This window comes from Apaloderma vittatum, unplaced genomic scaffold (genome assembly GCF_000703405.1).
Source record: "Apaloderma vittatum isolate BGI_N311 unplaced genomic scaffold, ASM70340v1 scaffold9023, whole genome shotgun sequence".
Taxonomy (NCBI): Eukaryota; Metazoa; Chordata; class Aves; order Trogoniformes; family Trogonidae; genus Apaloderma; species Apaloderma vittatum.
The window spans coordinates 96,236-120,755 of NW_009707532.1; the positions used below are offsets into that span (position 1 = coordinate 96,236).

Consider the following 24,520-nt stretch of genomic DNA (forward strand, 5'->3'; position numbering starts at 1 on the left):
TCATTGTCAATTAGAAAGTGACAGGTTACTTGCACAAAGTGGAAAAATCAGTGCTGGGACAATTTCATTATTTGAGCATGACAAAAGGGTTTTTTAACTAATTCTTATAAAAGTTATTTGTTTTAAAGAAAAAGCCAACTTCCTAGATTTTCACAAGTATGGATTATCCCACAGTCTTTAAGCTAATAAGGATTATTTTTTGTATGTTCGTGTGTATGCCTGTATAAAATTGACTCCTATGAGAATTGGTTCACCAAGTATCACAGGAAATTGGGATATTTTCTTCAGCTAAATGGCATTAGATGTGGAGATCACCAAGCCTCTTTGCAAAATTTGGCAAATAGGTTTGGGTTTTTTAAGATTTTCAGATTTTAGCCTCTCAACTTCCTAGTTTCACTTTGGGATGATGTCATGGTCTGTACTTCCTTCTGAAAATAGGGCTGCCGTCGGCAGGACTGGGTTGTAGAGCTGGGATGCAAAGCAGCTGCACAAGCAGCCAACTTTCATTGTTAGTGAACACTTTCATAAAGCTTCTTTAATCTGCAGGTCGAAGATCTCTGCAATAGAAAATTATGTAGAAAACAGAGAAATTATACTTGTATTGAAAAAACTCTATTCTCCAGCCATACATCATGTTATAATCCTCCCTGTTTGATGGCTGCGCTTGCTCTTCATAATATTTTTCCTTGATTGACCCCACGACACAACACAGCCTGGCTGCTGAAAGGGCTTCTCCTGCAAAATCTCCTACTCTTTCAATTAATAGGAGGGTCAACATTGGTGAATCTTTCCACTTTGGGGATAGTTCTGCAAACATCCCACTGGTGCAGTCCTTGCCTCCTCACAGCCCTCCAGTGGGAATGCTTGGCTCCCCATCTCCAGCCACCTGAGGATGGTGGTGGTGATACTGCCCGGTGAGCGTAGGTGAACGTGCGGACCGTGAAATAAGTGCAAAGCCGTACTGCAGAGCAGAAGAGGTGCTGTGGAACAGGCACAAGGTTTGCTTCCTGGTCGCAGCCCACTTGTATCTCCCTGCAGCCGCGGCATTAGCAATGTGTCACCTCAGCCCTTCCCCACTCCTTTGACGGCATTAGGGATTGTTCCTATGTGTTTCATTAAATTCAGTTAAGAAGTGCAGCTCTATGTCAACAGCTTTCTGTGCCCCCCTTGCAGGACAAAAAAACCCCACCCTATTAATTCTCTTGTGCTGCAGCCATTAGGGCTTTATGCCACGTTGATTTATTCCTCGTGCTTTTGAAGATGCCAAAACCTCCAAGGTCTTGTTTGCCTGTAAGTAAAAGAGCAAAGTCTGTTAACAGTGGAAAGGGTTAACCTCCTTTTTTCTTGCCACAAGGTGAATCTTAATTTTTATTTTAAGAATGGACCTTGGCCGTGGTGCTCTAATGCCACTCTGAGTAAGGTGACCATGGGTCGGAGGTGCCAGCTCACCACTCCCCACCCTTGTTGGGTGTTTAATATTCACCTTGATGGCTCCTGGGACTCACCAGCTCTAGCAGCTGGAAGGACAATGCTTGTGTGCAAGTAATCAGATTGCAGGCAATGTGCTGGAGGATATTGCAGAATAATTTTGACATTATGGGGTTTGAATTGATCTTAAGCCGGCCGTGCACTGTGTTTTATACACTGCTATCTAATTATGGGCAATACAAGCAGTAATGCCTTTTGTTGAAAGTGCCTAACACTTTCCACTACAAGACTGTGTTTTTCAATTGGTTCTAAATGAATTATATTAATCTGTGATGAAATCTGCCAAGCAAGGTCTGCCTCAGCTTAAGTTTGCATTTGGCAATTTTGGGGGGTTTTGTTTTGAGCCTAAGATATTTTAGGCTTCCAAGAAAGTGGTTTAGGAAAAGTATGTTGCCTATTTATTTTATTCTTTTCAAAATAAACTCTTTCATTGAGTGACATGGTGCCTCATACAGTGATACAGAAGTGAGGACTTGACATTTGGCAGCAGTTTGTGCCAGAGATGTAACCTTCCTTTTGTATACCAACTTCTCCAAATTTTGCTGTCCCAAAAGAAAGCAAACCCCAAGCCCCCCCAAAATTTCATGTAGCGTATGGTCTGTGGAAGGTGAACACAATTCAGCATCTGCATTTTGCCCTAATTATATTAGTACTAAAACCACTTAGTTCTGGAGCTGTTGGAGCTCAGCGTGATCTTTGCAGAAGCAGTTTCTTGTGGTTAAAAAAAACCAAAAACCAAAACAGCCCGGACTGGTTTGCAAAATAAATGAGTACAGAAAGATGGACTCTGCCAGAGCCTCTGCTCAGGGATGCTGATAACCAGAGATTTGATGTTTCGTGGTGTGGGAGCACTTGACTTTGCAAATTCCCTGTTTTCCTAAAGCCAAAGCTTCATTTTGGAGAAATTAATCCCCAGTAGCTGCATGAAATTAAAGCTTCTGGGCACCACATAGTCTTAGTGCCTGTCATTTCCCTGTGTTCCCTGACACTTTTGATGACTTGTGACTTCCAAGTCTGGAAAAAAATCTCCAGTGTTTCTTACTCTGCGTTCAAAAAGGTATTTTAAAGACTGGAAACAAATACATCCTTCTCTTACAGAGGAAATGCACTGAGAGGAAATTTTTGAACCAGGAAGAATATTATAATATTTTTGTTGTTGTTGTTATGATTATTATTATTAGTAGTAGTATTAGTATTACCTTTCTTTTCCTTCTTCCCTTTCCATAAAGAAAGGGTAAAAGACCCAGGGATGTTTGTACATGCAGTTGTGGAACTTCATACAACAGCTGCAATATATTAGTTGCTATCTTAATTTTCAGAAGAGTACTTTGGTATTCAGGATTGTCCTACAGAGAGGCTAAAATAGTTTGTACACGTCCAGTAGAATAATTAAAATTTTCTTCTCCAGAAAATTCTGCTTTCTTATCAGAATTTTCACTGGAGCACTCTTGTCTTCTCGATAAGCGTAGCAAGAGCTCTTTGCATGCATACTCCAAAAACATCCCACAAACCACTGGTAACCAGTCAGAGGACCTGGTTATGAGCTCGTTTTTCCTTTGGCTTGGTTATGATATAGTTCTGGTCTGTATTGTGGAAATATTTAGTTCTGCTCCCAAAACTGAGCCAGAGCTCTGTAGGATGGGCTGAACTTTTAACTTGGCAACCAAGCCTCATTTGCAGAACAAACTTTTAACTGTGATGGGACTGAGCTCCTGCGCTTTCTTGTGGTTTCAACGTGGATGGCGTCCAAGCGATGACAAAAATTGTCCAGGGAGAAATGGTGTCTGTGAGAACCATGTCGGGAAGCTGGAAATCCTCGGATGGGAAGAGAAGGGGTGCAAATGGGTCAGATACCGTCCACCAAGTTCACTCCTGAGGGTCCCCGTGGTTTCGCGCCTCCCTTTGGTCCCCACGGACGCGTCATCCTGCAGCGCTGCGTCTTGTTCAACCCTCAAAAGGAAAGAGGGTGAAAAGGTGTCATTTGGGTCTGATTCTGGGAGACATCACATGCAGCAAGTGCAGGACACTTTTCTGGATCGAGGCGTTGTTTTGCCTTTCCAGTGCACGCCAGCAGCACTGCCAGGATGAGGAGCTCTGGCAGCTTTGTACGACTGGAGGAGAGCGTTGGCAAAGCGGGCGGAGGAGCTGTGCAAGGAGGCCGTCCAACTTGGTCCTCTCACTTTGTATTTTTTGGGCGATACCTGAAGAACACAGGGTAGCGGTACTGTCTGTTTTCCACCATTTAACGCTATCCAAATCTCCAGCGCGATTTGAGATTGCAGGAGTTTTATTGCTGCCATTTTTCACGGGCGGCAGCACTGCACACGGAGCTGCGGTACGGCTGTGAGGTGACTGCGTTAAGTTTTCACCTGGGAGCCAGCTGCTTAACTGAATGTGGAGAAAATATCACCCCTCTCTGACCAAAGAAAAGAGATTCTGGGTGAGCGGAGGCATCCAGCCGTGAAAAATGAGCACTGAAAACAATGAAGTTGTCAGTTCTCTTACCAGGATGCAAATAAATACCTGGGCTGTCAGGCTGGTGGTTCTGCTGGACCATTAGTTTAGCACAAAGACATTCCCCAGGGCAGGGGATGGCAGCTGATCCATCACCTGAGCGATCCTGCCCTTCGATAAAAACCTTTTCAGACCGTGCTACGATACGTATTTTGAAGCCACATTATTTAGTATCGGGGATGGTTAATATATGGGCTTAGGCACCCTTATCATGTGAAACGTGTGTTGTCGGAAGACGGTTCCAAACTGATTTCCCTGGTGCTGGGTTGTGTCTCAGGTTTGCTCCGGGCGATGCTTCCTTTGATGCTTCCTGATGGGGTTTTATGGATTTCTGTCATTGCAGCCTGCCAGGGGAACACCTATGGGCCAGGCTGCAGCCACGCTTGTCGCTGTCACAACGGAGCGCTCTGTCATCACGTAACCGGGATGTGCCTTTGTAGCCCGGGGTGGAAAGGAGCCACCTGCCAAGAAGGTACAGTCAGAAATTCGAAGCCCTCGCAGAGGATTATAGGAGGAAAAAAAAGCTGCTCAGGAGGGCTTCATTGGTATTTTAATTACCAGCTCGTTGCCCTGTGTTGTCGTTGGTTTTGGATTCACGCAATTATGCGATCGGTCCATTAAATAAATCTGTGACGCCGTGTTGCAGGGGCTGGCTGTAGGAGCTCGGTGTTCATGGGGCAGAGGGGGCTGAAACGGTCATAAACTGGAAAGAGGGCTGGTTTTGAAGGCTGGATGATTAAGAGAGAAAATGTCCATAAAAACTCCCATTTATGACACTGAAACCAAACTGTTTCTTTCCTGTGGCCTGCTTTACTCTCCCGTGTGCCCAGCTGATCCTCGGCATTACCATACGCTCTTCTAGACATAAATCCAGACCGTGTGAAAGGCATCAGGGCTTCCAGCCTTGGCAGCCAGACCGATACATGTGACCGAAACACAAGCCCAACTCCAAGGAGCCTTAAGAAAAGAGGCTGGCAAGGAAAGGCTGCTCTGAGGCTTATGTTACACGTCCTAATCCCCTGCATCCAAGCTGCTGGAAAAGGTCTGTCCCATTGCAGAAGGTTCTTTTTTATAGAGAAACCTCACTCTGTAAGCAGGGCCACGGGACTGGGGATGCTGCTTCTGGGTGCTCCTTCAGCATCTTGAAAGGACAGTTAGGGAAAGGAGATAGAAGAATATGTGAATCATAGAATGATTTGGGCTGGAAGGGATCTCAAAGATCATCTAGTTCCAAGCCCCCTGCCCTGGCAGGGACATCTTCTAGGCTCCAGGCTCCATCCAACCTGGCCTTAAACACTTCCAGGTATGGAGCATCCACAACTTCCCTGGGCAACCTGTTCCAGTGCCTCCCCACCCTCAGGGTGAAGAACTTAAGTAAGTTTAAAAGAACTTAAGTCTAAAACCTAATATGAAGAGCTCTTCCCACAAAGAACTAAGCAATTGGGAAGGCACCAAACTGTTCTCGATAACAGGTATGACATGTATTGTCAGATGTATTTTCAGGTTTGCATGAAGACCTTGAATGCAAAGAGCCAAAGCAAAAGTTAAAAAAGCTGTTGTCAAACATGATGACATTGTCAAAGATACCCCTTTTTCTTTAATGATACTTTTGGGGATTTCTTTTTTCTTTGGAAATAAGGAGGTAGAATAAATGTGTGAGACTGGGAGCAAGCCATCCTCTGGTGACTGTGCTTTTGCAGAGGCAGAACGTGCTCCTGTTAACAGCGTTAAAAGGTGCCATTCCTGTGTGTGACAGAGACGTGTGTTTTTGGTGCCGAAAAACTAGGTCCTCTCCGTAGGAAGTAGTTGTGATGGGAGTTAATGAACGTGCTTAATTAAAATTAAGTAAACTGTGAAGTGTCATTAGCCGGCTGCAGTTAGCAGGATTAATTGGAAAAGGAGTTGTGGTTTTAAGAGGAGTTTACAAAGAAATTATTAAAACAGGGAAATCAATAATTCTGCTCTGTGGTGTTCAGAAAGCTGGTAGGAACCAAGAGGTGCTTTTTGTAAGTACAGAGAGTCTTGAGGCTGTTTGGTGGGTCATAGATAGTGCACTTCATCGCCTATTTTGTTCCCAGCCCGGTTTTACATTGCTCTGTGTAATTCCTTATCAGTCATGACCCTATTTTCACTCGATTGTACCTCCCACAGCATCTCCCCGATGACTGGGGCAAGAAGGACTGTTTAATCACAGAATCATCCAGGTTGGAAAAGACCCTTGGGATCATCGAGTCCAACCATTAACCCTGCTTGCAAATTCACCCCTAGGCCATATCACGCAACACGACATCCAAGCAATGCTTACACGCATCCAGGGATGGCGACTCAACCACCTCCCTGGGCAGCCTGTTCCAATATTCTACAACTCTTTCCATGAGGAACTTCTTCCTAGTGTCTAGTCTAAACCTACCTTGTTTAAGCTTGAAGCCATTCCCTCTAGTTCTGTCACTAATTACCCGAGAAAAGAGACAAGCACCAACCTCTCCACAATGTCCTTTCAGGTAGTTGTAGAGAGTGATGAGGTCTCCCCTCAGCCTCCTCTTCCTCAAACTAAACAGACCTAAACCTTAACCTGCACCCTTCTCCTGCCCTTCTTAATGGAAAGCTTTTGTCCTGCCTCTTCTTCGCAGCCTGTCCTCCCGGCTGGTTTGGTGCGAACTGCCTACAGCGTTGCATCTGCCACGGCCGGGCGACATGTGACCGTGTGATGGGCGAGTGCCAGTGTCCCCAGGGTTGGACAGGGATGGCCTGTGAGCGAGGTGAGTCTCATCACATCCTCCATTCCTTCACTCTGCAAGGAAATTCAGTTCTGGTGAGGTCTGGATTGAGGCAGCTTGGAAAAAAAGAGCGAAAGAGAGGGGCAGAGGGCTGGAGAGCACTGATGTTGACAAAATTGGGGTTGTTTGGTCAGAGATGAAAAGAATGGAGGGAGGTATGTTATTGGCACTTGAGTGTAGGGATGGAAACTTGCTGGACAAATGAGAGGAATAAGCTGTTCTGTGTCCCTTGGGGACAGGAAAGGTAAGTGATAACTCAATTTGAGGAGAAAAAAATAATGAAAGAAATCCTCCAAGAGGAAAATTATGTATTTTGAGAGAATTTTGTCAAGGGAGGCTTCATAGTCTCCCTCAGTGAAGGTTTTTAGGACCAGTTTGGGTGGCTCACTGTATTTCAGTGACATAAGAGTGCCCCCGTTGGAGCCCCTCCAGCCTGGCCTCCCATCAGTCTCCCCTGTCTTGTTTCAGAGTGTGGGGATGGGAGGTTCGGCGAAGGCTGTGAGCAGAACTGTAGCTGCCACCATGGGCTTTGTGACCAGGACTCAGGGAAATGCATCTGCCACGCCGGCTGGACTGGGGACCGCTGTGATGTTGGTAAGGGTGGCTCCTTCTGTGGACGCTTTATTTTAACGCTTTCTTCTGCAGTTGGCCATTTCTGCCTCCACAAGATGAAGTTTGTTTTAGTTTGTAACTTAATTTTCCAGTATTCTGTAGGCCAATAAGAAGTAATAGTGGTATGAGCACTCACCATGTATCTCGGGAGCCCAGCAAGCATTTCCTTACCCAACCATAAACACACATCCTTGTCCAAATCATTTTGTCTCCTCCTACCTGCAAAGAAAATGAGGGTATTTCTCTGCCTTACGGGTACAAGGAAGAACATGTGAAATGGAGGGAGTTGTAAGGAGTTTGCTAGATCAGCCACATGCTGCTGCATCTCTGCAAGTCATCGAGGGGAGCTCTGCAAACTGGCCTCTAACGGATCAGGTTGTACCAATCTTGCACGCGGGCCAGATTGCCAAGTTTTGACGTAGCTGTCTGATGGGTTTAGATCCGTGCAAATCACCGAAATAGAAGTCTCACAAGCGGTAGGTATCGGGTGACTTGAAATGTACTTTCAGCTCGGCCGCTGAGGTGCCGTGGTTTTGTGCGAGCCGCAGGATTTTTCTGATGTCTCCCGAGATGCTGAGGACTTACAGAGCCTCAGCCGCTGGTGTGAGCAATAAAGCCTTTCACCTTCCCACCTTCTTCTTCCTCAGGCCATGTTTTCTCTTTGATCTGTGGGGTGGAAAGCAGTACATGGACACAGCATGTTTTCACTGTTCAAACAGCTGCCTCTCTGCACGTTTGTCTAAAAGTGAATGGAGCTGCCAGCTCTATAGGCAACATCTAGATTTGTAGTCTAGGCTATGGCTGAGTCTTTGCAGACTTCCATGTGCAGACCCATTAGTAGCTAGGGCTAAATGCTTTTAATATTTTTAATATATTCTCTTTCAATGGTATGTGTTGCCTGATCTAGTTGAGAGGTGTCCCTGCCCATGAGAGGGAGGTTGGACTAGGTGATCTCTAAGGTCCCTTCCAGCCTAGGCTAGTCTATGATTCTGTGATTCTATTCTCTGAGCATGCAGTATTCTAAATATCCATTACCACGTGCAAGATCAACGGCAGTAACTCATTTGCTGGTCACGGATGCTCTCAGCGCAGCACAAAGACCTGTTGCTCTCTCTGCTTCTCCTCGCAGTCTGCCCGCCGGGATTTTTTGGCAAGCGATGCGAGGAGCGCTGTGACTGCCTGCACGCCTTCTCCTGCCACCATCAAACTGGAGCGTGTCGCTGTGAAAAGGGCTGGCGAGGGAGGCACTGTGACAAACGTGAGTCTTTGCTGGGTGTTCACAGGGGAAGGTTCAGGTCGGCACGTAGGTTCAGGATCCTTTCGCTCCCACGTTGCTCTGTAGGGTCGGTCTGGAGGTGCTTGTGGGGATGGGGGGTAGCTTTGCACCATCCTGCCCTGCTTCGTGCCCTAACGAGGATCGGTTGCCCTGTTGCAGCTTGCTTGCCCGGCCGCCACGGCGCAGGCTGTGCCCAGCGGTGCCGGTGTCCCGCGGGTACCCCCTGCCACCACCTGACGGGCCAGTGCGGCTGTCCTCCGGGATTCACCGGCCACGGCTGTGAGAAAAGTAAGTTTGTCATAAGAACACGCAAATGCATGAATTAATTAAGAAATTGATTTCTTAAATAAAACCCTGGAGATGCAGCGCCTGAAGAGGGAGGAGGCGGCAACCTCACCGCAGTGAAGATGGACGAGGGTTGCTTGTCGCTCACCCAAATGGTTTGGCCAGTTGTGACCTCTGTGCCCAGAGCTGTTTGGGCTGGTGGGATTTGCCCTCGCTAGATTTGCAGCTCCCAGGCTGGTGGGGGCTAAACTGCACCTAAATAGGCTGAGGAGGTGGCAGCGGAGCCCGACTCCTGCCCGCAGTAAAGCAGCAGCTCTGCTTTCTGTTGGCCTTGTACCCGTGAGAGATCGAATCAGAGCTCATGGAAATGTCATTATCCAGTTTTCCTTCAGTGTTGAGTTTGGCCGTCTGGAGCTGCTTTTGAAAGCAGCTGCATAATTCCGACTTTGTTCTTCCTTAACGTTTTCCCTGAGCACCACTTGAGCAAAAAGAAAAACAACAGCAGAAAAAGAATGAAGGGAAGTGACATTGGTGTCCCATATTCTCCACCAAGGATTCCTAAATCCTGACCCACAACCAGGGCAGCTTAATGGAAGTAAGATGTAAGAGTTAGATGTGGAAAGCCCAAAACCTGTAGGCAGTGTGGATGTCAACAGGCGAAACGAAGCCTGTGAGGATGTTGGTGCTACAGCAGCTTTATGAGTTTAAACTCCCTGCAAAAGGTAGAATGTCTTTATCCACACGCCTGGTCCCTCGTGAATTATACTGTTATTTTAGTCAATTTTACCTGACATTTCCCTATGATTTTTTCTAGTGACAAGAAAATTGTATCTGGCCCTTGACAGTTGGGCACAAATTGACTGAACGAAACAAAATCAAGCAATGAAGTAACCCCCAAGTAAATGTAATAAAACCAAAGTCCCGGAGGAGAATGTCATTCTGTAGGCAGGGATTTTATTTAATAAATTTCAACTCGCTCTTTGTTTGAGCACTATATTTACCAAGACAAATTTAATTTATTGGTTTACATTTCCTCTTCCCTAAGCTTGTCCGCCGGGCACGTATGGTAAGAACTGTAACCGCGTGTGTCAGTGCTCTGCCGAGAACGAGGAATGTCACCCAGCGACCGGCGACTGTGTGTGCCGCCCGGGGTTCCACGGGGCCCGCTGCAACCTTCGTGAGTATCTCTGCCACTTTCTAAGCAAGGACCAAGTTATGCAGAAGCACGTGCTGGTACTTTTGAGTTTATCTGTGTCGGTACCTTCAGCGTTGACTGATAGAGTAAGCATAGATTAGGCTCATTTGCAATCATAAAAATACCTGTAGTGTTGCAAGAGGTTGATTTTAAAAAATAAATTTAAAAAAAATTGAATTATAATTTGAATTAATTTCCAAATTTTTTTTTTTTTTAAGAAGCAGACTAATTTACAAGCTAAATTCTTTCCAATTTCTTGCCACACTGAAGAATATCAATATCATTCTCTGCATTTACACCTCTCATCTGGATATTGTGTGGCTCTTTCTGAATACCTAGGCCAAAATGCTACCTGAAATCTGTGTGCTCAAGTGAGGACAAATGGTTATTAGGAAACAACAAGCTGTGATCAACAATAAATCTGAGTGATTCATAAAGTGACTTTGGTTGTAGCGCCTTCTGAGGAGCAGTCAAATTAAACAAATTGTTACTCTGGATTGAAAAATGGTGACTAGTGTAGAGAACAAAATGCCAACTCGCCGAACACTCCATCACAGAAAATATTCCCAGATCCGCGTGCTGGTATTTTAGGACATCTGTAAAGTTGTTTCTGGTGGAATGTGGCAACTGATAATAAACATATACCAAAGTATCCAATAAAGGAGACAGCTAATTACCCTTTTATTTACTACTTTAATTTTGTTTTTACTCCATGGCTTGTAATAGTCTCATTTCAACAATGAAAAAAAAAGAAAATCAAGAAAAAGCAGTTGTCTTTCAAGCTCAGTCTTTCCCTCTTTGGTGAAGGCTGATGTTCTTTTTTTAGGAATCTAGCATGGCTCTGTTTGTTTTGCTTGCTTTTTTGAGTGACAATTTGCATACAAGGGCCGGCTGCAATATATGTCTCTCTAGTAAAGGTTACACCTGCGCTTTATTCTTTGAGTAGAAATAGGAAAGAGGCTCATTTTAGACATGGGCATTTGTATTACCACTGTGTCATCACAAGTTATTCTTTAAAATATAAATGTAAATGTAAGGATTGATTCCATCCTCTTGTACATCGGTTCTCGCTGTGAGAGAGATTGAAATCCAGCCTTCAATATCTAGGCAAGAGCCATCTGGATCCATTATACATTAGATGATAATAAATATTATAGCAGAGTAGTAGTGGAGATCAACTATTTAACAGCATCATTTTAAAGGACTTAATCATGGTTAGCCTGCTACTTTTATATAGCAATCGTTCAGCAGTCATTACTTGTGTGTATGGTACTAAGTCTCTATAGATTATAGTAGATGTCCTCCAGCTTGCTTGGATTCTGAAGATTTTATTTCAGAATTTTGAAGTTTGAAACATTAGTAATTGTGCTGATATAAAAGAATTTACTTACGAAATGAAATCTGTGTTTGGATCCATTCAGAAGGGATTTGGCCACAGACTTGGATTAAACCTGTAACATATGAGACGTGAGCTTTCACAGCGCTGTGTTCTCTTAGATTCCAAAATCACACAGTATCTCGCACAGCAAACTCTCACTTAATGAATACAGTTCTGTTAAGTGTTTACCAGAGAGATAATGAAGTTCACAAAGAAAGAAAGCTTTTATTTGATCTTTGTGGGTTTTTTTTCCTGTTCTCCCCTGTGTCACCCTGGCCATTGCATAGATAGACACAAACATGGAATGAGTTATTTTCAGGTTTAGATGAGTGGAGTGAGAGATTTTAGACCTGATTCTGAAGTGACTCTCTGATAACTGAGGACAGCCAGCATGGCTTTGGTGGGAATACTCCATGTTCCTACCATCCCCACTACTGGGAGAACTGGGACTGCTCCAGGACGAAGAAGCTTTCGATCTAATATTAAAACCAGCATAGGGAACCGCTCCCAAAGATGTGAAATGGGCTCCAGTCCAGTCAACATGTGGTTGGATGCTGCTGGAAACAGTTTCTGGCGACTGTTGCTGTATTTATAGTGCTGCAAAAAAAGGTTCAAGAAAGTATCTATAAAAGGTGTAGTTGGCTGGGAAGTCAAATTTCCAGGAGCCAAGAGCAACGACGCTTTCGTGTTCTCAAATTTTGGAGTGAAGAGCTGAAACAGTCTCTTGGCAGGAGCCGGAGGAAGCAGACAGACTAGCAATAAGGTTCCCATCAATTGTCCATAACTCGGTGAACGGTCAGATCTACTTGAGGGAAGTTATGAATAAAAAGCATTGAGTGGTGTTGTAATGGGTAAAAAACCCCGTGCTGCATTTACTGGGCTGGGTGAAGCCTGAGCCAGAAAGATCTCACCAGCTTCACCTTCAAGCCGTAAGTAACAGGATCCTTCGGAAGTGATTTTTTTGACAATGCAGTTAAGAATATTGGGAAGAAAAGCTCTAGTGCATGCAAAGATTTAGGAGCTCTTAGTCAAGGCAAACCCACCCAAACCAGAAGGAAAAAGTCAGGAACTGAGTTTGAAATCTGGCTGCTGCTCCTGTTGTTCTCTGAAAAACATAAGTCAGATGCACAGGAAACCATTAAATTAGAAAATGTCTTTATGAGATAACTGGTGGTTAGAGGCTAACCCTCTTTATAAAGGCAGGACACTGTGTAAATTACCCTAGCTAACTGCATAGAAGTTCTTCTGCAAAGTAGTAACAGATGAGATGGCCTTACTCTAATAATCATGTGAAAGTCGTGGCTGATGTGTTTGCCCTTCTTCTGCTGCTCTCTGCTGAATCAAAACATAATATAATGCTGCAAGAGTAAATAAAATTGCATTTCCCTCTCAGTACTGGAGCAGCTCTTGCTGATCTTGAGCTGAGGAACAACTCTGAAAGCTTTGCCAGGGAGAAGCAATGTGTTTGAGAGTGTGGGAAAGAGAATTAAAAAGAAGAGAAAAGCCAGATGATGACTGAAAGGAAAGGGAAGAGGAGAAGAGAAACTCACTTAGAGTTCAATTAAATCATTCAATCTGGGTGTGTCCTTAGCTTCATGTCTTGGTGGCAATGAAATGGATGTTGCCGGGCTCGCTCCTTGGTGCCAGGGTTTGCACATGAAATAGATTTTCTGTACTGACAGATGGAAGCACTGATGATGAAGTATTCATTGAGAAGAAGCTATGGTTGAAAAGGGCTGAAGAGAGTATCTGCACGTTATAAAAGTGTGTTTCTGTTTAGTCCTGATGATCTGCTATCCTGATTTGAGTAGAAGCCAATTTTCAGTTTTATTTTAGAAGGCGTCCCTTTAAAGCTTCACCATAAGCTCTCCCTCTCTACTGAGTAGTTCAAACAAGCCAGAGATTTCTTCAGCCACTCAGACCACGTTTTCATGCCTCTGAGAAGAGAGAAAATATATAAAACTCTTTATGCGCAGATTGTGAGAGATCTGTTGCTTGGAGACACGTGCAAATATATATTCAGCCAGATTTCCAAAGTGTAGCCATAGGCTGTCCTTTTGCCAGGGGAAGGAAGGAGCAAAGAAATGACGTGTGGAGGTAGTAGCACTAACGTAGCTGTTCAGCGATGATCATGGTGCTCTAAAAGCACCAGCTTCTCCCTCTTCCAGTACACTGGAAAATGAGGAGGATAACCTACATCTCCAGAGTTCGGAGTCTCTGAAGGCAACCCTGTTGGAAGTGTGTGCCTGGCAGCTCTGCCCAGTTCTTGCCCTCAGTTCCAGCATCCATCACTCTAAACAGTGTCTTGAAAACATAATCTTAGCATGGCAGATGCATTCATGTCTTCTTGACCTTGTATTCAGCACCTTGTCAACATTAGCTGTCTGAGAAGAAACCAGAAATACGTGCTACCACCTAGAAAACCTTTTCACAGGCAACTTGTTGCTGTGTATCACAGGCTCAGCAAGCCATGCAGGACTAGTGTTTCTTCTTGTTATTAAAAAAAGACAACTGCTTTGTTGGGTTTTTTTCCTCAGAGAATTTTCTGGCTTTACATTTAAAGCCTCTCTCTCCTGTACCTATCTTCTGAGAAGGCATCTTCCAAAATTCTGTGTTAACGTCATGTCCACGTTTTCACAGCCTGCCATCCATAGCCCACCAGATGTACCAGAGCAATTCCAGTGTGAAGCGAAGGAGCAGATTATAGAGAAAACAAACTTTCTCCAACTTTAACAATTTTAAAAGATGAGACCTGCCCCAGTATCCCTAACTGGTCACGCTAAAAAGGACAGAGATGGTTCATGTCTTCTCACCATCTCGGGCAAACCAAGCTGTTGATGCTCAAATAAAAAGAGAGACCAGGGCCTCATCTCTGCCATAGCAGGGAAAGGGTGAACAGGTTGTTTTGGAACAGAAATGCAAGAGGAAAACCTCTGAAGAACTGGGCTTGCTTTTCTGGCCACAGTTGTCTGTGAGGAATGGGAGGAGCAGGCAGAGCCAGGAGCAGTTGGACCAGGCTCAACAGCAGCAGTTGGTCCAGCTCTCCAGGGGTTTGCCATTGCAAGTCAGTGATGCCCCACAGAGCACGATGCCCGAAGCAACCATCTGCTTCTCAGTGCCTGCTCCTGGCCATCTAGAAGTGATCAGAATTAGAAAATGAAAATATAATTTGAGTTGTGAGCAACAAAGTGCTTATGACATGAAATGCAATAAGCCCAGTAGCGGCATAGCCTGATTGCTGTTCTGTTCTTTTAAAACAGGGTGTCCAAAAGGTACTTATGGGTCAAGCTGCCAAAACCCCTGTAAATGCCTGAATGGAGGCCACTGCGACCCTGTGTCAGGAACCTGTGATTGCGCGCCTGGTTTCATTGGAGCTGACTGTAGTAAAAGTAAGCCAACATTCATGTTCTTCTTCTTTCAAAAAACAGCAGAGAGAATAATCTGCATAAGAACTTGTCAGTAGAAAAACAGACAGATCCCAGCTACCTCCTCCTTGAATTGCAAATCAGGATTCCAGCTTTGTAAAAAATCTCTTGCAAAATATTTTCCCTCTCTTCTGCGTGCGTAGAAGCGAGGACACTCATCCCAGGATTACAACCTGCTTGCCCAATTTATTTCTAGGGCCAGCTCAGCATGAATTGCTCAGGTTCCTTCTTCCTGTCCAAAATTTCTAGGTTGAGAAATTATCTCAATATTTTGCTTCACACTATGGTGTCATTAGTTTCAACAAATCTGGAAAAGATCAAGTTTTGTCATGGCAAAACTGATGATTCCATGGCAACCCTACTCCTCTATTTCAGAGCTCAATTGTGTGGCTGAATTTCTGTGCTATTTCCAAAGCTATGATCTCTGTGAAGTTCTCTTCAGCTTATTCACAGCAAGACAATGTTTTCATGTTTGGTTGCTTGAGCTTTGCTCTCCGGCATGGGATAGCATCAATATTAAGGAAGGAAAAAGACATCTTTAGCTGGAAGGATGAGCAGCAATTGTATCTCTTTTGGTAGGAAACCTACTAAATGTTCCCTGTGAAACCATGGATTATATTTATAACCACAAGTAAATTTTCTGAAGATTAAGCAGCCATGTCTTTGGATGAGTTTTGGTTTCACAGTTGTTGCTTTGAAGTGCGTTAGCTGGAATAAAAACAAAGCCAACTCTACCTGTAAGATTTTGCCTATATTAAGAATGAAAACTGGATACCCAGGGTGTTTAACAAAAGGCTGTGCTTCCTTCAGCTTGCCCTGAAAACCGATACGGGAAGGACTGCGCCCTGTTCTGTGCGTGTGGTAAAGGTCAGTGTGACCCACGGAGTGGCAAGTGCACCTGTCGGCCCGGCCAAATGGGACCCAGCTGTCAGCAAGGTAACAAAGCGGGACCCAAGGTCATTTTGTCACTTGGGCACACGCTTAAAACAACCAGCAAATAAAACTCAGCGCCAATCATTGTTTGTAATTGTAATTCCCAATGCCTTTGCTTGATAACATTTTATCCTGTCCCTCTCAGCTCCGCCACTCAGCCTTTATCCTTTATCTCGACCATTTTCTCCACCACCCTCGGCCCCTTTGCACTGGGGGATCCTTTCAGAGACTGCAGCCCACGCGGGACATAAAGATGGGGAAAAGGGTAGTGAGGAGTGTGAGGGCAAGATGGAGGGATGGATGGGACTAAATTTAGGGTTGAATTGCTTGAGTTGAAAAAGTTGAAAGGAGAGGATTTGCTGAAGAGAAGGAGTTGAGAAGTGGGGCGAAGGGAGGAACACAAGAGGAGGAAATGTGAAGGGAAGGCAAGTGAGGAGATAGGGTGAGACAGAGAGTATTTGGATGAAACTGCTAGTAAACATGGAATAGAGTGTCCCACAGCCCTCAGGAGACACCAGTTACTTGGGATACTCTGTGAGGAACATATGTTTGTATTTGTTTCCTGTCACCTACATTCTTTTTCAGGATGATCATTTATAATTTTTTTCAAACTTTGTTAATTCTCTGTAGTGTGTCCCCAGGGACGATATGGCCCCAACTGCCACCTGACGTGTACCTGTCAGAACGGTGGCATCTGCGACCATGTGGATGGCAAGTGCACTTGCGGGCTCGGCTGGACAGGAAAATCATGTGAGAAAGGTAATTTTCTGCTTTGGTGATAGTAGATGTGTGTGTTCAAGCACAGGGTTCACAGTGTCTGTAGACCCACAAAAGGGAATAGTTTGTGCTCAAGTAGGCTTCCTCCCAGCTGTGTTCTGCTCTGCAGCTTCTCTCACACAGAACTCTCCCTAGGTAGAGCTTTAGGTCTTTTTTTTCAGGAACAGTTTCCTCGTGAGTCCTGTAACTCTTGTAAATTCTTTTGCATGGACTCTTTTCTTCTCCTGTCCAACTGTTGTGTTCTTTAATTCATGCGGACGTTGTTTTGTGCTCCTCTGAGATCAGCAGGAGCCCACACCTCCCTCCTCTCTTATTATGTTCTCTCTTGTTATTGCCTTCCCTTTGACACTGGACTGCAGTTGAACTTCCCATGTATTGACATCCCTGCTAGTACAGGGACAGCATCTGTCCAAAGCAATTGATACCGTCCTGCTGTCTCGCCCTTGTTTCTTCATGGCAGCTTTCCCATGCACAACGCAAAGCACACGTTTTTAAACAGAGTAATATTGGTTTTCACCCCAGAAACCCTCCTGACAGCTCAGAGCAGAGTATTTCCATGTCTTTCTGTCCATCTCCAGAAAGTCATTCTTTATTTCTGGTCCAATTTATCTCTCCAGAGAAGACATATCTGTATAGTTACAGGCTCAAATGTTCAGGAAAGCATGAGTTTACTGGTATGATGTCAAATAAATTGCTAATTCGAGTTCACAATCAACACAATCTCATCATTACCTCATAACTGCCACGATGTTGTCTCCCCAACATACTCCAGGGCTTTCATTTGAAGCCTTTCAGTCCCTGATATCTGCAGAATATCCACCTCAAACTCCATATATATATAGATGAAGAACTGGTCGTTACAGGGGAGTGTCCCTGTATAAAAGTATCGTATAGAAATGAAACTTTTAAACAGAATTCTTTGATGTGATTGTTCCACTTTGCACCTCGGGAGACTCAGAAACTTGCTTCATGCATCCATGTGTGCTGAGAAGGAGCAGGAAGAAAAGGAAAGATGCTACATGGAGCCACTCACAATGTGAATACCCCTGTGGGCAGGCACTAAAATAGCGCACTTTACCAGTAACTGGCTAACTGCACATTGCAGAGGTCATCTATGCTCATCTCTACTTGCCTGTTCCTCGAAATCTCTGTAACTACCCATTTGGGTTGCAAAACCTCAGTAGGGTTGTGCAGGTGTCACCACCTGGAGTAGTGGGGTCGTAGGTGTATCTTATCGATGTGCTTAGATAAAAAACTCTTCGGAGTCAAGAACGGGAGGGAGTCATGCATGCATCGTGTAAGGGACTGTGTGTTATACCGCTAGAAAGAGCTTTGCTGTTTGTCTTTTGACAGAGGTGGGCAAGTTATTGGAAAATCGAGTCTTGATTTCCACAGCAGAGAATCTTTGACTAGAAGTCAAAGACGACTAATCAAGCATCCTCTTTCTAGTGAGATGATGGTCTTGAAAGATCTTGCCTGACATTTGCAGAGTTGTGGATCTGGTTATTTGGAAAACCATTCTCATTTAAGTTGGTCTGCCCAGATTCAAATTATCCCAACAGTGGGACGTTAACTTATGCGGAAATGGTGCCCGGATTAATTATATTGGCACAGTCACTTTTGCATAACTTGACTTTCGGTAATTGGAGATATGGTTAGTTCTTTAAAAGCAGATATCTCGTTATACATAGAAAGTCTGTTGCTATGTGTGAAAAAGAGATCCTCCTCGTTTTATTAGGATTTGGAATAGTGTGAACTCCAATGATAACATGAAGAAAAGCTTCATATTTTCTTTCATGCTTTCAAAGCGCTTAAAAGAAGACATTGCTGTAGATAGAGGAAAAAAAAGAAAAGAAAACATTTATGCCATTTACTGTGTGGCTTTACAATATGGGGTGTTTGTCTGTTTTTCTGTCCATGTCCTGCCAGCAGAATGTCTCCCAGGGAAGTATGGGTCTGGCTGTGGCTTGGACTGCTCATGCCAGAACAACGGCACCTGCGACAGGTTCACGGGCTGCTGCCAGTGCCCTGAGGGTTACTACGGCCACTCCTGCGAGCACAGTAAGTGGTGGCATCCTGGGCAGCCTTTTCCAACAGTGACAGGATGTGGGGCTTCAGAGAGGGCACACTCACACCTTGCCGGTTCAGTTAAAATTTTGAGGGTGTCCCAGAATCACTCAGTGGCTTCCAGGGCTGAGTAATTCTTGGCGCTGGGGTGGTACAAGTTTAAAAGCACGTGGCATTGTGGGAGTTAATGATAAACATTGTTTTTGTTGGTGCCCAAGGAATGTAGCTGAGAACACAGAGGATTTTTAAAGAGACGTGTGTTTTTCTTCCTAAACCTTGCTCATTCGATACTTTTCATTTTTCAGGGTGTCCCCTTGGGTTTTATGGGCTAAGCTGCCTTCACACATGTGCCTGTAAAAATGGAGCGAGCTGCGATGCGGTGACAGGACAGTGCATTTGTCCTTTGGGTTATCAAGGTGTCCACTGTGAAAAAGGTACTTGTACTCCTCTGATGTAAAAGAAAATGAGGAAACAAACAAAACCAATGTAAAACTCAGAAAGCCCCATGACATTGCTCAAATATTTGTTTGTTGAGAGCAACTTCTTCCGTATTTTGAGCTTTATGAATACCCCAAAACACTAGATTTGGGATTGTTTACCTGTTGCATAGCTGGGTGTTCTCATTTCCCTGTAAATTAACCTATCTGGTTCCAATTAATGTGGTGAAATTCCTGGTCTCCATGATGTCTTGCAGCAATGAGTTCCACATGTCGTTTATTAAAAATGAGTTCCTTTTACTCGTTTTAAATCTGCTTCTAAAACTCCAAATAAGATTATTAAATACGTGCATGTCAGACCTGTTGAGTGTTATGGAATGGTCTTCTAGAGGATTCTAATTAAAAATGAAAATAAGTACAAGTTACATTTCTGGGATGGTTTTACAGATACCTCTGATAGGTTAGATTAGATGAACTCGGCATAAACAGAGTTCATATAAATATTATGCCCGTTCTGCAATGTTGGATTCTTCATTAAGCTTGGCATTTATGCTCTCTTCAGTGGAGAGTTTATGAGCTTTCCTCTGAGACATCCTGGGAGAGCTCCTCTGGCTTAATATGTGTCTTGCCTTTCGAAACGTGCATCTAAAAACCGCTTTTGCCATCAGGCTGCGACAGGGGCTGGTTTGGAGAGAGCTGCCGGAGCCAGTGCGACTGCGGGGATGCTCCTTGTGATCCAGAGACTGGGAAGTGCCTTTGCCCACCTGGGAAGACAGGAGACAAATGTGACATCGGTAAGGGTGATCTTTTCTAAGGGCCAGACTACGTGTAGTTAAACCAAGGTCTGAGCATACCCGTGAAAGGACATTTGGCAGCACTCAAGAATACATTGTTCATAGCAAATTACTCTTTTCAGCTTATCAGCAGCTTTCTCAACAGGCTGTACCTCTTGATTTAATCAATATTTAAATTGATATGCCGATAGGAAAACTGTTTATGGATCAGCTGTAAAATGTCGTTTGCCTTGAGTTTTGGAGAATGTGCCCTGGTGAATAATATACCAAGAAACCCACGTTTTTAAAGACATAGATGGGAAGACTCCAGAGGGTGTAGATGGGCACAAAGGGATCCGATTGCCACGTGTGTTGTCACACGGGCACTTCGTGACCCTTTTCAGACCAACGCAAAAGTATGTCCAGCTCTGGGTTTGCAGGGCAGGATCCCGACGGCTGAGCTACACCTGAAAAAGTAGTCCAGGAACATTTAATCCAAATAAAATTCCTTCACCGGCAGCACAGGCACTTTGGCTGTGTGCTTGGGGAACGGTTGGCCCACGAGAGCAGAATTATTTTGTAAGGAGGGCACAAAAACACGTGAGAATATTCTCCGCTAAGGAAAACCAGTCTCACCAGTGTACCCTCATGAGATGGTTGCAGGGCTGAGAAGAGCAATGGCAGGCAAGATTCTTGAGCCACACTCTGATCACAGTTACAGGAGAGTAAATTTAGGGCAATCACTGGAGAAAAAGGACGGGCAGTGGTTTAGACAAGTGTAAGAAGAGATTTCGGATCCTAATGCTGTGGCAAACAAGATAAAAGGAACATCTACGTGCTGCTATGAGAGGTTCACACCAGGAGCCATAACCCACCTCAGCTCCGTCGATACGTGGGAGAACATTATTTCTCTTTTTGTTCTAGAACAGGGCAGGAAGCAGTTTTAAACAGCCTGTTTTTAATGCACAGTAACTGCTGGGAGCCTAAAGTGCTAGTGCGACCTGCAGAATTAAAATGGAAAATGATTTGCTTCCCTCTCCTCGCTGTCCTGTGGTCACAAAGCGAAGCCACCCAGTCTGCCAGCGCTGGGGACATCGGCCACCCCCGCGGCCAACCCGGCGCGGGGCGTCCCTGAGCCTTTCCAGGGCAATTTCAGGCAGAAGCAGAACGCAAGAGGGAAGCTCAGCACCAAAAATGCAAACCGAGGTTTTGCTTCTTGCAAACTCCAGGAGTCATTTTTTTATTTTTCTTGAATCGGCTAGGGTAGCCCCCATCCATGAAAAGCTGTTATGGGGTAGGTTTTATTTGCATTTTTATTTTCAATTAGGCTCAGTTCATCTGTGATATAACTGTGAGCAGCTGTGACTGTGCAGCAGCCATAAAGATAAAAGGCCTGATTTTAATTTGAACTCTGGTAAAGCACCCATTAAACAGGCAAAATGTTAATTAAAAAAAAAAAAGAGAGAGAGAGAGAATATAACAGACTTTTATGGGCGCTCTTTTTCTGTAGTAAATTAACATTGCAGACTTTCAAACAGATGTCTTAAATACACATTGTTATTAACATGAAAATGTGGTATTACATAAATTAAAATCAGGTCCAGAGGTGTTTGAGGAGACCTTTTCTCATAACATTTCCTAATTGAAAAGGCCAAGCTCTGAGCGCAGGGGGAGAGTTCTCCCACGTGTTGGGGCCGCGGCTGACGCAGGGCTCAGCAGCGCTTTTCTTCACCGAATGGTGCTTGTGTGAGAAAGCAAGCACCTTGATTATTTACGGTATTTTCTAGCGAGGTGAGGGAAAGAGGGCTCTTGTTTACAGTGTATTTAGCACCTTGCCTTGTGTCCTGCTGCTAACTGTTCCTTCATGCCTGTACGCTGCATAAAAAAGATTGCAATGTGGATTTATCAGCCTGGGTATGAAATACATTTGTGTTTGGAAGTGAGACGTTTCGTGAGTTTAATTTGCCAGGAGGCAGCAGAGTTGTGCAATCAGAGTAAGACGTAAGACTGTATATATAAACTGAATTAATTTTCAATTTCATGTCCTTTGGGGGAAGGCTCTCTGCTGGTGCACGCAAACACCCAAGCTGTGCAGTGGGGAGAGAGATAGTGCAAGAGAGAGTGCAGGTCCAGGATGCTGACTGTAACTTTCCTGAGCAGATCCCAAGATCTTTTCGGTTTTACACCAGCAATGGTTTCCATTCTGGGAACTTCTTTGGGACAGCTGGGCTACAGATTGGGGCAGACCATGTGGTAGATGAAACTTGGAGACTGCAAGGCTTTCCAAAATGTCATGTTTTAATGTTAACAGATGTAGGTGTCTCAGTAGCTTCCTGATCCCAGAGAATAGGGCGACTACTAGGAAGCAGTCACCCTTCTCCAAACACTTCTTTCCTTCCAGAATGCAGGTCAGACCAGTACGGCCCCGATTGCTCCCTGCAGTGCCAGTGTGCCAGCAAATCCCAGTGCAACCCATACAATGGGAACTGTGTCTGCCCAGCCACATGGATGGGGCCAACCTGCAAAGAAGGTAACACCAGCTGGAGATGTGCAGCCTCTCTTAGTAGAAGAAATCGTGCAGTGACCACAGAGGTGGTCAGTGGGTTGTTTGGGCAGGAATATCAACCCACCATGCAACCATGGTGCTCAGCAGCAACCACCACAGTTTCTGTGTTGGGTTGTGTGTGGCTGGAGCTGTTCTATGTTTCCATCTCTGGGGAAAACCTCAGAATCTGCGATAGCAGCAGCTTTGCTTGGAAGGGTTCTGTTGTCCTCCTGTGAGGAGGTGTGTGCTGTCCTCTTAAGGGTCCAGGTGCCTGATGGTGCAAATGCCAGAAGTCGTTCCAGGTGGTTGTGAGATCTTGGCCAAGCTGAACCGACTCGGTGCAGTGTTTTCCCCTCAGAGCAGGCTGTGGAGATCTTGCACAGGCTGCTCCAGGATTCCCAAGGCTGCCTGCAGCACAGCTGTGCCGGAGAGCAGTGCACCCTTTGCCTGCCAGTACGAAATCTTGCCCTGAAATAGCCGGTATCCACAGCCCCTGTAAGATGAGTAACAAGGTTTACTTGCTGTGCGTGCCATCATGTCTGCTTATTTTATGTAGAGGTGTCAGATTTTGAAGAGCATGATGAGATGTGCAGAGCTGGATTGGTAGATAACACATTGGAAAACAGATTTGGATTTATTTGGGAATGTGCTAATACACTTGTTGCACTATCTCAAAAGAGTTTGGGGTTTGGTTTTCTTTTTTATTTGCGTAATTTCTCCTTTAATGAGGTATAGTACTGAACAAAAGTTTCCTCCCGCTTGTAGTCCTGTCACAACTGGCTTGATGGCGACGCCATACAATTCTGCATTTAGTTTAGGAAACGCTTTGGGATCCTTCCGTTTGAGAGCTGATTTGTTGTTTTGCCTGCTCTCTGCCTGTGTGAAGAGGCAAGTGTAACTCACTTCTCTTGCTTCTTTTGAAGAGTGCCATTTATTGAATTGTTTAAGTGCAAATTGTATAATCTATATGATATTTCAGTATTACACTATATAGACCGGAAACGGTGTTTCTATTTAATTCTCTAGGTGGCCCTCCAAAGCTTCCTCTTTATGAAGAACAAACTCAAGAAAGAGGGAATATTTTTCCAAGAGCCCTACAACAGTAACATTTGGACTAATAAATGAACTGTTTTATATGCACAGACGGTATTTGAATTTGGATATGAAAACAGCTATTCAGTTCAGCTTGAATTGTACTGAAGTATTCACACTTCTTATGGAAGACTACAGAGGCCATTTAGTAGCTGGATCTTTTTAAAAAGTTGAATCCATTTCGTGTATTTATTCCTAGCCTCTCACCCCTCCAATAAACTGCTCTGGATGTGCTTTCTGATATATAACTCATTGTTTGAAAGCTGGGACGTGTTTTTAATAAGACCAGCTCCAAAGAGTGTCAGGATAAGCAGTATGTAATGGATCAACGTGCAGTGAGCCACACCACACAGAAGTGACTTTCTTAACCAGCGTGAAGTTTAATGAGCGTTTCATGGACTATGAAGCCAGTATGGATCCACTGCAAAATCACACTGCGCTGAAACTAGTGGGAGTCACCGGTTTAATTCCTCTTTGAATAACGGCGTGTGTTCTAGAAAAGCATTCAGTCTGATTTTAAACTTGCAACTGAAGAAGAATCCACCACAGTGCTTGATAAGTTGGTAACTAATTTAAGAATATGACAGGTTGGAAGGTCTCCATCTCTATCTTATGTTTGAATCTGTCTTCCAAAGAGCACGGTGTCACCTGTCAGACTGTTCTGGCTTTCTGCGGTCTCGCGTCTTGTCAGTTGAGTTTCTCGAGTCAAACTGTGCAGCAGTTCTCATCAAACAAAACCTTCTAATGCAGAAAAGAGTTTTATCTTGGATGGAGATAGCAAAGAGCAAGCAAGGAGAGATGCTTAAAGATAATCTCTATGTTCTTTATATAAAGGATTTTAAAGTGCTTTTACTGCACAATAGTTTACGTTACCTTTAAGAAGTCCTGAAACCCTTCAGCAGCTGCTGTTGGTCAGTTAATAGAACAAAGACATGTTGGTGCTATT

At 44.4% G+C, this 24,520-nt stretch overlaps 1 protein-coding gene across 1 annotated transcript in view; it reads left to right on the forward strand.

Moving 5' to 3' along the window:
* The window catches only part of MEGF6 (multiple EGF-like-domains 6), a gene marked incomplete at its 5' end in the record, with an annotated part of 83,086 nt that extends 59,498 nt beyond the window's left edge, over positions 1 to 23,588 (forward strand). The window contains 16 exon segments of the mRNA XM_009866247.1: positions 4,346 to 4,474; positions 6,633 to 6,761; positions 7,248 to 7,373; positions 8,521 to 8,649; positions 8,827 to 8,955; positions 9,998 to 10,129; positions 14,786 to 14,914; positions 15,761 to 15,886; positions 16,514 to 16,642; positions 18,593 to 18,721; positions 19,033 to 19,161; positions 19,833 to 19,958; positions 22,127 to 22,176; positions 22,178 to 22,302; positions 22,304 to 22,467; positions 23,509 to 23,588. Of these exon segments, the coding sequence (XP_009864549.1) occupies positions 4,346 to 4,474; positions 6,633 to 6,761; positions 7,248 to 7,373; positions 8,521 to 8,649; positions 8,827 to 8,955; positions 9,998 to 10,129; positions 14,786 to 14,914; positions 15,761 to 15,886; positions 16,514 to 16,642; positions 18,593 to 18,721; positions 19,033 to 19,161; positions 19,833 to 19,958; positions 22,127 to 22,176; positions 22,178 to 22,302; positions 22,304 to 22,467; positions 23,509 to 23,588 (1,961 nt within the window).
* Between the last annotated feature and the right edge of the window lie 932 nt (positions 23,589 to 24,520).